Raw genomic sequence first — 14,325 nt, forward strand, 5'->3', positions numbered from 1 at the left:
AATTAATGGTGGGATAATTATTGTTAGTCAAATTAATGGCGGGATCACGATTGTAATTCAAATTAATGGCGGGATCACTATTGTAATTCAAATTAATGACGGGATCACTATTGTAATTCAAATTAATGGTGGTATAACTATTGTAATTCAAATTAATGGTGGGATAACTATTGTAATTCAAATTAATGATGGGATGACTATTGTAATTCAAATTAACGATGGGATAACTATTGTAATTCAAATTAATGGTGGGATCAATATTTTAATTCAAATTAATGGTGGGATAACTATTGTAATTCAAATTAATGTTGGGATAACTATTATAGTTCAAATTAATGATGGGATAACTATTGTAATTCAAATTAATAGTGGTATCAATATTGTAATTCAAATTAATGGTGGGATCAATATTGTAATTCAAATTAATGGTGGGATAACTATTGTAATTCAAACTAATGGTGGGATAACTATCATAATTCAAATTAATGGTGGGATCACTATTGTAATTCAAATTAATGGTGGGATAACTATTGTAATTCAAATTAATGGTGGGATCAATATTGTAATTCAAATTAATGGTGGGATAACTATTGTAATTCAAATTAATGGTGGGATAACTATTGTAATTCAAATTAATGGTGGGATAATTATTGTAATTCAAATTAATGGTGGGGTGACTATTGTAATTCAAATTAATGGCGGGATCAATATTGTAATTCAAATTAATGGCGGGTTAACTATTGTAATTCAAATTAATGGTGGGATCAGTATTGTAATTCAAATTAATGGCGGGTTAACTATTGTAATTCAAATTAATGGCGGGATCACTATTGTAATTAAAATTAATGGTGGGATAACTATTGTAATTCAATCTAATGGTGGGATAACTATCATAATTCAAATTAATGGTGGGATCACTATTGTAATTCAAATTAATGGTGGGATAACTATTGTAATTGAAATTAATGGCCGGATCAATATTGTAATTCAAATTAATGGCGAGTTAATTATTGTAATTCAAATTAATGTTGGGTAACAATTGTAATTCAAATTAATGGTGGGATCACTATTGTAATTCAAATTAATGGTGGGATCACTATTGTAATTCAAATTAATGGTGGGATCAATATTGTAATTCAAATTAATGATGGGATTACTATTGTAATTCAAATTAATGGTGGGATAATTATTGTAAATCAAATTAATGGTGGGGTGACTATTGTAATTCAAATTAATGGCGGGATCAATATTGTAATTCAAATTAATGGCGGGTTAACTATTGTAATTCAAATTAATGGTGGGATCACTATTGTAATTCAAATTAATGGCGGGTTAACTATTGTAATTCAAATTAATGGCGGGATCACTATTGTAATTAAAATTAATGGTGGGATAACTATTGTAATTCAATCTAATGGTGGGATCACTATTGTAATTCAAATTAATGGTGGCTTAATTATTGTAATTCAAATTAATGGTGGGGTGACTATTGAAATTCAAATTAATGGCCGGATCACTATTGTAATTCAAATTAATGGCGGGATCACTATTGTAATTCAAAATAATGGTGGGATAACTATTGTAATTCAAATTAATGGTGGGATCAATATTATAACTCAAATTAATGATGTGATCACTATTGTAATTCAAATTAATGGTGGGATAATTATTGTAAGTCAAATTAGTGGCGGGATCACTATTGTAATTCAAATTAATGGCGGGATCACTATTGTAATTCAAATTAATGACGGGATCACTATTGTAATTCAAATTAATGGTGGTATAACTATTGTAATTCAAATTAATGATGGGATGACTATTGTAATTCAAATTAACGATGGGATAACTATTGTAATTCAAATTAATGGTGGGATCAATATTTTAATTCAAATTAATGGTGGGATAACTATTGTAATTCAAATTAATGTTGGGATAACTATTAAAGTTCAAATTAATGATGGGATAACTATTGTAATTCAAATTAATAGTGGTATCAATATTGTAATTCAAATTAATGGTGGGATCAATATTGTAATTCAAATTAATGGTGGGATAACTATTGTAATTCAAACTAATGGTGGGATAACTATCATAATTCAAATGAATGGTGGGATCACTATTGTAATTCAAATTAATGGTGGGATAACTATTGTAATTCAAATTAATGGTGGGATCAATATTGTAATTCAAATTAATGGTGGGATAACTATTGTAATTCAAATTAATGGTGGGATAACTATTGTAATTCAACTTAATGGTGGGATAACTATTGTAATTCAATCTAATGGTGGGATAACTATCATAATTCAAATTAATGGTGGGATCACTATTGTAATTCAAATTAATGGTGGGATAACTATTGTAATTCAAATTAATGGTGGGATCAAATTGTAATTCAAATTAATGGTAGGATCACTATTGTAATTCAAATTAATGGCGGGATCACTATTTTAATTCAAATTAATGGTGGGATAACTATTGTAATTCAAATTAATGGTGGGATCAATATTGTAATTCAAATGAATGATGGGATAACTATTGTAATTCAAATTAATGGTGGAATAACTATTGTAATTCAAATTAATGGTGGGATCAATATTGTAATTCAAATTAATGATGGGATAACTATTGTATTACAAATTAATGGCGGGATCATTATTGTAATTCAAATTAATGGTGGGATAACTATTGTAATTCAAATTAATGGTGGGATAACTATTGTAATTCAAACTAATGGTGGGATAACTATCATAATTCAAATTAATGGTGGGATCACTATTGTAATTCAAACTAATGGTGGGGTAACTATTGTAATTCAAATTAATGGTGGGATCAATATCGTAATTCAAATTAATGGTGGGTTAGCTATTGTAATTCAAATTAATGGTGGGATAACTATTGCAATTAAAATTAATGGTGGGATAACTATTGTAATTCAATCTAATGGTGGGATAAGTATCATAATTCAAATTCATGGTCGGATCACTATTGTAATTCAAATTAATGGTGGGATAACTATTGTAATTCAAATTAATGGTGGGATCAATATTGTAATTCAAATTAATGGTGAGATCACTATTGTAATTCAAATTAATGGTGGGATCAATATTGTAATTCAAATTAATGATGGGATTACTATTGTAATTCAAATTAATGGTGGGATAATTATTGTAATTCAAATTAATGGTGGGGTGACTATTGTAATTCAAATTAATGGCGGGATCAATATTGTAATTCAAATTAATGGCGGGTTAACTATTGTAATTCAAATTAATGGTGGGATCACTATTGTAATTCAAATTAATGGCGGGTTAACTATTGTAATTCAAATTAATGGCGGGATCACTATTGTAATTAAAATTAATGGTGGGATAACTATTGTAATTCAATCTAATGGTGGGATAACTATCATAATTCAAATTAATGGTGGGATCACTATTGTAATTCAAATTAATGGTGGGATAACTATTGTAATTGAAATTAATGGCCGGATCAATATTGTAATTCAAATTAATGGCGAGTTAATTATTGTAATTCAAATTAATGTTGGGTAACAATTGTAATTCAAATTAATGGTGGGATCACTATTGTAATTCAAATTAATGGTGGGGTAACTATTGTAATTCAAATTAATGGTGGGATCAATATCGTAATTCAAATTAATGGTGGGTTAGCTATTGTAATTCAAACTAATGGTGGGATAACTATTGCAATTAAAATTAATGGTGGGATAACTATTGTAATTCAATCTAATGGTGGGATAAGTATCATAATTCAAATTCATGGTCGGATCACTATTGTAATTCAAATTAATGGTGGGATAACTATTGTAATTCAAATTAATGGTGGGATCAATATTGTAATTCAAATTAATGGTGGGATCACTATTGTAATTCAAATTAATGGTGGGATCAATATTGTAATTCAAATTAATGATGCGATTACTATTGTAATACAAATTAATGGTGGGATCACTATTGTAATTCAAATTAATGGCGGGTTAACTATTGTAATTCAAATTAATGGCGGGATCACTATTGTAATTAAAATTAATGGTGGGATAACTATTGTAATTCAATCTAATGGTGGGATAACTATCATAATTCAAATTAATGATGGGATCACTATTGTAATTCAAATTAATGGTGGGATAACTATTGTAATTCAAATTAATGGCCGGATCAATATTGTAATTCAAATTAATGGCGGGATAACTATTGTAATTCAAATTAATGTTGGGTAACAATTGTAATTCAAATTAATGGTGGGATCACTATTGTAATTCAAATTAATGGTGGGATCACTATTGTAATTCAAATTAATGGTGGGATCAATATTGTAATTCAAATTAATGATGGGATTACTATTGTAATTCAAATTAATGGTGGGATAATTATTGTAATTCAAATTAATGGTGGGGTGACTATTGTAATTCAAATTAATGGCGGGATCAATATTGTAATTCAAATTAATGGCGGGTTAACTATTGTAATTCAAATTAATGGTGGGATCACTATTGTAATTCAAATTAATGGCGGGTTAACTATTGTAATTCAAATTAATGGCGGGATCACTATTGTAATTAAAATTAATGGTGGGATAACTATTGTAATTCAATCTAATGGTGGGATCACTATTGTAATTCAAATTAATGGTGGCTTAATTATTGTAATTCAAACTAATGGTGGGGTGACTATTGAAATTCAAATTAATGGCCGGATCACTATTGTAATTCAAATTAATGGCGGGATCACTATTGTAATTCAAAATAATGGTGGGATAACTATTGTAATTCAAATTAATGGTGGGATCAATATTATAACTCAAATTAATGATGTGATCACTATTGTAATTCAAATTAATGGTGGGATAATTATTGTAAGTCAAATTAATGGCGGGATCACTATTGTAATTCAAATTAATGGCGGGATCACTATTGTAATTCAAATTAATGACGGGATCACTATTGTAATTCAAATTAATGATGGGATGACTATTGTAATTCAAATTAACGATGGGATAACTATTGTAATTCAAATTAATGGTGGGATCAATATTTTAATTCAGATTAATGGTGGGATAACTATTGTAATTCAAATTAATGTTGGGATAACTATTATAGTTCAAATTAATGATGGGATAACTATTGTAATTCAAATTAATAGTGGTATCAATATTGTAATTCAAATTAATGGTGGGATCAATATTGTAATTCAAATTAATGGTGGGATAACTATTGTAATTCAAACTAATGGTGGGATAACTATCATAATTCAAATTAATGGTGGGATCACTATTGTAATTCAAATTAATGGTGGGATAACTATTGTAATTCAAATTAATGGTGGGATCAATATTGTAATTCAAATTAATGGTGGGATAACTATTGTAATTCAAATTAATGGTGGGATAACTATTGTAATTCAAATTAATGGTGGGATAACTATTGTAATTCAAATTAATGGTGGGATCAATATTGTAATTCAAATTAATGGTAGGATCACTATTGTAATTCAAATTAATGGCGGGATCACTATTTTAATTCAAATTAATGGTGGGATAACTATTGTAATTCAAATTAATGGTGGGATCAATATTGTAATTCAAATGAATGATGGGATAACTATTGTAATTCAAATTAATGGTGGGATAACTATAGTAATTCAAATTAATGGTGGGATCAATATTGTAATTCAAAATTAATGATGGGCTAACTATTGTATTTCAAATTAATGGCGGGATCAATATTGTAATTCAAATTAATAGCGGGATAACTATTGTAATTCAAATTAATGGTGGGATCAATATTGTAATTCAAATTAATGGCGGGATCACTATTTTAATTCAAATTAATGGTGGGATAACTATTGTAATTCAAATTAATGGTGGGATCAATATTGTAATTCAAATGAATGATGGGATAACTATTGTAATTCAAATTAATGGTGGGATAACTATTGTAATTCAAATTAATGGCGGGATCACTATTTTAATTCAAATTAATGATGGGATAACTATTGTAATTCAAATTAATAGTGGGATCAACATTGTAATTCAAATTAATGGTGGGATCAATATTGTATTTCAAATTAATGGTGGGATAACTATTGTAGTTCAAATTAATGATGGGATAACTATTGTAATTCAAATTAATAGTGGGATCAACATTGTAATTCAAATTAATGGTGGGATCACTATTGTAATTCAAATTAATGGTGGGATAACTATTGTAATTCAAATTAATGGTGGGATCAATATTGTAATTCAAATTAATGATGGGATCACTATTGTAATTCAAATTAATGGCGGGATCACTATTGTAATTCAAATTTATGGCGGGATCACTATTGTAATTCAAATTAATGGTGGCTTAATTATTGTAATTCAAATTAATGTTGGGATAACTATTATAGTTCAAATTAATGATGGGATAACTATTGTAATTCAAATTAATGGCGGGATCACTATTGTAATTCAAATTAATGGTGGGATAACTATTGTAATTCAAATTAATGGTGGGATCAATATTGTAATTCAAATTAATGATGTGATCACTATTGTAATTCAAATTAATGGTGGGATAATTATTGTAAGTCAAATTAATGGCGGGATCACTATTGTAATTCAAATTAATGGCGGGATCACTATTGTAATTCAAATTAATGACGGGATCACTATTGTAATTCAAATTAATGGTGGGATAACTATTGCAATTCAAATTAATGTTGGGATAACTATTATAGTTCAAATTAATGATGGGATAACTATTGTAATTCAAATTAATAGTGGTATCAATATTGTAATTCAAATTAATGGTGGGATAACTATTGTAATTCAAACTAATGGTGGGATAACTATCATAATTCAAATTAATGGTGGGATAACTATTGTAATTCAAATTAATGGTGGGATAACTATTGTAATTCAAATTAATGGTGGGATAACTATTGTAATTCAAATTAATGGTGGGATCAATATTGTAATTCAAATTAATGGTAGGATCACTATTGTAATTCAAATTAATGGCGGGATCACTATTTTAATTCAAATTAATGGTGGGATAACTATTGTAATTCAAATTAATGGTGGGATCAATATTGTAATTCAAATGAATGATGGGATAACTATTGTAATTCAAATTAATGGTGGGATAACTATTGTAATTCAAATTAATGGCGGGATCAATATTGTAATTCAAATTAATAGCGGGATAACTATTGTAATTCAAATTAATGGTGGGATCAATATTGTAATTCAAATTAATGGCGGGATCACTAATTTAATTCAAATTAATGGTGGGATAACTATTGTAATTCAAATTAATGGTGGGATCAATATTGTAATTCAAATGAATGATGGGATAACTATTGTAATTCAAATTAATGGTGGGATAACTATTGTAATTCAAATTAATGGTGGGATAACTATTGTAATTCAAATTAATGGTGGGATAACTATTGTAATTCAAATTAATGGTGGGATCAATATTGTAATTCAAATTAATGGTGTGATCAATATTGTAATTCAAATTAACGATGGGATAACTTTTGTAGTTCAAATTAATGATGGGATAACTATTGTAATTCAAATTAATAGTGGGATCAACATTGTAATTCAAATTAATGGTGGGATCAATATTGTAATTCAAATTAATGGTGGGATAACTTTTGTAGTTCAAATTAATGATGGGATAACTATTGTAATTCAAATTAATAGTGGGATCAACATTGTAATTCAAATTAATGGTGGGATCAATATTGTAATTCAAATTAATGGTGGGATAACTATTGTCATTCAAATTAATGGTGGGATAACTATTGTAATTCAAATTAATGGTGGGATCAATATTGTAATTCAAATTAATGATGGGATCACTATTGTAATTCAAATTAATGGTAGGATCACTATTGTAATTCAAATTAATGGCGGGATCACTATTTTAATTCAAATTAATGGTGGGATAACTATTGTAATTCAAATTAATGGTGGGATCAATATTGTAATTCAAATTAATGGTGGGATAACTATTGTAATTCAAATTAATGGTGGGATCAATATTGTAATTCAAATGAATGATGGGATAACTATTGTATTTCAAATTAATGGCGGGATCAATATTGTAATTCAAATTAATAGCGGGATAACTATTGTAATTCAAATTAATGGTGGGATCAATATTGTAATTCAAATTAATGGTGGGATCAATATTTTAATTCAAATTAATGGTGGATTAACTATCATAATTCAAATTAATGGTGGGATCACTATTGTAATTCAAATTAATGTTGGGATAACTATTGTAATTCAAATTAATGGTGGGATCAATATTGTAATTCAAATTAATGGTGGGATCACTATTGTAATTTAAATTAATGGTAGGATCAATATTGTAATTCAAATTAATGATGGGATTACTATTGTAATTCAAGTTAATGCTGGGATAATTATTGCAATTCAAATTAATGGTGGTGTGACTATTGTAATTCAAATTAATGGCGGGATCAATATTGTAATTCAAATTAATGGCGGGTTAACTATTGTAATTCAAATTAATGGTGGGATCACTATTGTAATTCAAATTAATGGCGGGGTAACTATTGTAATTCAAATTAATGGCGGGATCACTATTGTAATTAACATTAATGGTGGGATAACTATTGTAATTGAATCTAATGGTGGGATAACTATCATAATTCAAATTAATGGTGGGATCACTATTGTAATTCAAATTAATGGTGGGATAACTATTGTAATTCAAATTAATGGTGGGATCAATATTGTAATTCAAATTAATGGTGGGATCACTATTGTAATTCAAATTAATGGCGGGATCACTATTTTAATTCAAATGAATGGTGGGATAACTATTGTAATTCAAATTAATGGTGGGTTCAATATTGTAATTCAAATTTATGATGGGATAACTATTGTAATTCAAATTAATGGCGGGATCATTATTGTAATTCAAATTAATAGCAAGATAACTATTGTAATTCAAATTAATGGCGGGATGACTATTGTAATTCAAATTAATGGTGGGATAACTATTGTAATTCAAATCTCTTGCATTTATTGAACTGGCGAATGAGACAAGTCAAATGGAAGAGGAAAGTGACACAATGGTGTGAATTTCCTTGGCATTTCTGCCAGTGTTCCACTATAACTCCATTTACACACAGACGGGGGATTTCCGCTGTGAGAGAACATCCGAGGAGCTGTGTAGGTCCTTACCTACCGAGCATTATGCACTTGTGGAAATGGCAGCAGCTGTAGTTTCTCTTTTCTTTGATGAGAAACATAAATTAATAATAATCAATATTATATTCAAGATGTAGGCATTGCCCTGAATTGGTGCAGCAAATACATCTGAATTATAGAAGGGGACAGCACAGGAGGGGTGGCCTTCAGTCCACTGTCCTCAGACAAGACCCACCATTCCTTATTCTTTCCCAATAACCATGCAAAATGTTTCAGCACCGGGTGAATGGGCCAAATGCTTTCCTGCTGTGCTGTTTGATCCTAAGATATTCAATTTCCTTTCAAAGATTACAATTGAATCTGATTCTGTCATATTTTCAGGCAGTGCATTCCAGATCGTAAACATTCACCATGTCAAAAAAAAAATCATTTCCCCTCTGTTTTATTTGCCAAAAACTTAAAATGGTGCCATAAACCTAATTCACTTAACTCTTCTCCCTGGCTGAGGTTACAAATGACTGCTCCAAATTGCTGGGATTAGCAAAGACACTGAGCATGATTTAATGGAAAAATTTCAGTGTCATTTTGGTCGGGTTTGGTGGCTTTTATAAAATAATAATTGTGGTTTTTTGCCAGCTTTTTGGGTGAGATCCCCAACGCTATTCAACCGCACATTTTGTGGGCCTCGGAGTTTTTCCCCGGACAGGCCCACATTTAGAAGCCAAAATTCTCTGATTCGTTGTGATTTAATTTTCCCGCCGGCAGTGTAGCCCTGCAAGAGGGTTTTGCAGCGGTCATGGTGGATACAATTATCCCATTGACAATCGGCTGCAAGATAGATTCCCGCCATCAGCCAACGGTGCGCCGCCGAGAAACATGCGGCGGGGGAACCGGAGAATCTCGCCCAGAAATGTTTTCATCACTGGGGAGCTGAACCCGGCAGCCAGACAAGCTCCTCAGAGATCGGGCGCCATTTTGAAAGAGTGCCCCCCTCTCTAAGTGAGCTTGAGGGCCCCCCACCCACGGGTAATGTCACCCATCCCCGCACACATGGACATTACACCACACCAAGTCAGGATACCCCAAAATGGGGTCACTGAGGATCCCCCCTTTCAGACCTCCCCACACTCCATTTTGGGCCGCTGCCTCTCTCCCTTTCAGGATCAGCATCGCTAGCCCCCCTAACCTTTATGAGAGGCCCCTTCATACCTGCCCTTATCACCCCCACCCTTCATAACTCGGGCGGTACGGTAGCACAATGATTAACACTGTTGCTTCACAGCGCCAGGGACCCGGGTTCGATTCCCGGCTTGGGTCATTGTCTGTGCGGAGTCTGCACGTTCTCCCTGAGTGCGTGAGTTTCCTCTGGGTGCTCCGGTTTTCTCCCAAAAGTCCCGAAAGATGTGCTTGTTAGATCAATTGGACATTCTGAATTCTCCCTTTGTGTACCCGAACAGGCGCCGTAGTATGGCGACAAATGGATTTTCACAGTAACTTCATTGCATGTAAATGTAAGCCTTCCTGTGACAATAATAAAGATTATTATTATTACTAAACCCCCTCATCCCCCTTTCATAGACATGGGCCCCTCAGGCGCATGTTAGTTCCTGGGCGGCGGGAGAATCCGGCGCATATTTAGATGAGCCCTTAGAGAGGCGACATCCAGATCGCGACATCTTGTGAGGTTTGGATGACTCTCACGAGATATCTCAAGCGTCGCGGATCTCTTGCGAGATTCAACGGCATCATCGCGTCACCAAGCCGGGCGTAACGAGGACGGTAAATCGCGTCCACTGTTTTTACTTTTCGTGTAGAGTCCTTACCGTACATTGTGCCAATGCTGCAGAGATTTGCTGTATGTCATCCACAGTGGTGACTTTGAGTGACGTCAGGGCCAACGTGATGTTACTGCGTATGTTAATCCTGCTGATTGTTTCATTTGTCCATTCCGCTTCATAGATTTTGCTCCTCTCGTACTGCAGGGGACATTTTAAAAAACGGAATTGACATGTGTTAGTCAAAATGGATTCATATCGTAAATCTCTCACTGGCTCACGTATAAAAGATTCCTTGTCATCTCTCACATTCCGCTGTTTAATGATCTCCTAGATTGGAATTTCTTGGTATAGTAATGAGTGCAAATTCACCTCTGTGGTAACTTCTGTTGAATTCTGCTCGCTTTTTTACTTGGATGTTTAAATTCCGTCTGTTGTAAAATATGTTCTGTATTTCCTGATTTCAGGTGCCATTTATTTTATTCATTTTTTGAAGTGAGTGTTGCTGGAAAGGCCAGCATTTATTGACCATCCTTAATTGCCCCTGAGAAGGTGGCAGTGAGCCACCTTACATGAGGCAAGACCTCCCTCAACCTCTCCACCTATCTACCTCGCATGCACGTTCAGCAGGTAATAGGGAAGGCAAATGAAATGTTGGCCTTTATTTCAAAAGGAATGGAATATAAAAGTAGTGAAACCTTGTTCAAGTTATACCAGGCATTAGTTAGTCCACATCTGGAATACTGTGAACAGTTTTGGTCCCCTTATCTAAGGAAAGATATTCTGGCATTGGAGACAGTGCAGAGATGGTTCACTAGGATAATCCCGAGTATGGAGGGATTTTCTTATGAGAGATTGAGTAGGTTGGGCCTGTACCCATTGGAGTTTAGAAGAAATTGGGGGAAAGGTGGGATCAGACTATTGAGTTGGATGATCAGCCATGATCATAATGAATGGCAGAGCAGGCTCGAAGGGCCAAAAGGCCTCCTCCTTCTCCTATTTTCTATGTTTCTAAGAATGAGAGGTGACCTTACTGAGACATACAGGATTATCAGGGGGTTTGACAGGTTAGATGCTGAGAGGTTGTTTCCCCTTGTGGGAGAGTCTAGGACCAGCGGTGTAATATTTTTAAGACAGAGATTAGGAGAAGTGTCTTCCCTCAGAGGGTAGTGAATTGGGAATACTTTACCCAGAGAGCTGCAGAGGCTGGGTCGTTAAGTATGTTCAAGGCTCAGATAGACAGATTTTTAATCAGTAAGACAGTCGAAGGTTATGGGGATAAGGCAGGAAAGTGGAGTTGAGGATCATCATATCAGATCAGCATATCAAATTCCTTTGAAGTAGGCATGGACACCATAGTAAAGGCTGCCTATAATTTGGCAACAACTGGTGTCGCAGACTGGGTGATTCCCCAGTCTGATACTCCTCCCTCTGGGGTGATCCTCAATCTGAAACTCCTCCCCCTGAGGTGATTCCCCAATCTGAAACTCCTCCCCCTGAGGTGATTCCCCAATCTGAAACTCCTCCCCCTGGGGTGATTCCCCAATCTGAAACTCCTCCCCCTGAGGTGATTCCCCTATCTGAAATTCCTCCCCCTGGGGTAATTCTGCACTCATCAATTGGCCAACCAAATGATCCATACTCTGCTGTGTTGCCCTTAAAGGGACAATCACCACAAACCCATATTTACTGAGTGTTGTTAAGGTCCGAAGACATGATCATAATCAAACAAAATCAGGAGCATAATCAAACAATAGCTCCCAAAGAAGGAGATATCAGGACAAGTGACATAAACAGCTGAGTTTTAAGAAGTGTCTATTGACGAGGTTTAGAGAGGGAATTGCAGAGTTTAGCGTTTAGGTGATTGGAGGCATGGCCATGAATGGTAGAAATAAATGAGTGGGGGAAGTCAGTGGCTATTACACTACCTCATTGAGCACTGTGACCAGGGCGAGGGCATACTCCACGGTGGATTGGGGATCACCCTGTTTCAACAGCTCCTGCAATTTGGTCTCGGTCTCGAGCTTCATCCAATCAGTGAGACTTTGGAACCCTTCTGGAGTATTTGTTATATTGATGACGACAGATCTGCAGAAACCAATAGCAATTGAGGATTGCACACAGCAAAATTCAACATAGGAAGTAGAAACAATTAACAAGTGTTATCCACAATTTTCACAATCCGCGTCATTGCACACTCTTTCCGGAAACTTGCTTTTGGACAGAGAAACAAACAGAGTGCTAAATTTGAAGGTATTTATGACTGGCTCAAATCCTCCAGATTAAGATGTCACCTGATTGTAACACCAGTTCAGATGAGGAAGGTTCTTCTGCCTATCTGATCTTACCTTCACTGATGCCATCCTACTGCTGTTCCCCGATTACAGCGTTCAGCTATATTTTAAAGTCCAGCTCACCACCTTCCCCTCTCGCTGGCAACAGGATCTGGATGTTGATCCATCTCACTATACGAAAAACGGTCAAGAAACCTCAAGGCAGAGACATCAACTAAACTAAACTCTAGGGACAATAACTTGATTCAATGTGAATGTCAGAATGTGTGCAAACCTTTAAATTTCACAGGTTTAACCTTATTGATTAAATTTATTGTGCAATCTAGCACCGTGGAATAGAGATGAGAGAATGTTCCTGTTAATGGACCACCTAACTGCCTAAGAGTATACATAATAATTTGGTATTAAATGATGCCGATATTTGGATAAAATAGAAGAAAACCCTTTGGCCGCGATTTAATTAAAAAAATCAGAGTCTGTTCTGAACATGATTAGCGGGTTAGTTCCTGGCACTTGTAGCGCTGGGAATGACCCTGCTATCTAACGGCACTTTCTTGCTATTTCCCATGCCAACTTGGCAGTGCCACTTGAGCACCCTGGCAGTGTCAGTGTGGCACCCGGGTGGCACTCGCAGGGTGCCTGGGTGACACTGCCAGGGTGCCCGGGTGGCACCAGCAGTGCCAGGGTGGCATCCTGTCCAGAGACCAACCGCCCAGTTTGTGGGGACCAATGCTAAACGGCGCCCAGCAGGGGTCTCCTCAGCGAGGCCGATAGATGCCAGGTGGCCGTTCGATTCGGCTTAGATATATTTAAGTGGGCTTTTAAGCTCACTTAACAATGTGAGTCTGGGTCCTGTCCATTGTGGATGGGATTCAGATTATTACATCTTGCAAGATCTGGTTAGGTCTCGCGAGGCCTAGCGACTGTCCTGGTTCCGGCGACCAGTAAATCGCATCCTTAAACTCAGCACCAAACACTTAAAACAATTTCTACATTTACTTATTCACATAGGCATCAATTCCAGTGAAAATGTAGGCCAGAATTCTCCGGCCGTTAGA

At 34.3% G+C, this 14,325-nt stretch overlaps 1 protein-coding gene across 2 annotated transcripts in view; it reads right to left on the reverse strand.

Moving 5' to 3' along the window:
- Positions 1-14,325, reverse strand: part of pkd1a (polycystic kidney disease 1a) — a 239,617-nt gene that overhangs the window by 79,234 nt on the left and 146,058 nt on the right. For both annotated transcript variants that reach the window (XM_072481591.1, XM_072481590.1), the window contains exons 21-22: positions 12,902-13,061; positions 11,022-11,174 (exon numbers count right to left, since the gene is read on the reverse strand). In XM_072481591.1, coding sequence (XP_072337692.1) covers positions 11,022-11,174; positions 12,902-13,061 — 313 coding nt within the window. The remainder of the gene's footprint in view (positions 1-11,021; positions 11,175-12,901; positions 13,062-14,325) is intronic.

The sequence above is a fragment of the Scyliorhinus torazame genome, chromosome 17 (genome assembly GCF_047496885.1).
Source record: "Scyliorhinus torazame isolate Kashiwa2021f chromosome 17, sScyTor2.1, whole genome shotgun sequence".
NCBI lineage: Eukaryota > Metazoa > Chordata > Chondrichthyes > Carcharhiniformes > Scyliorhinidae > Scyliorhinus > Scyliorhinus torazame.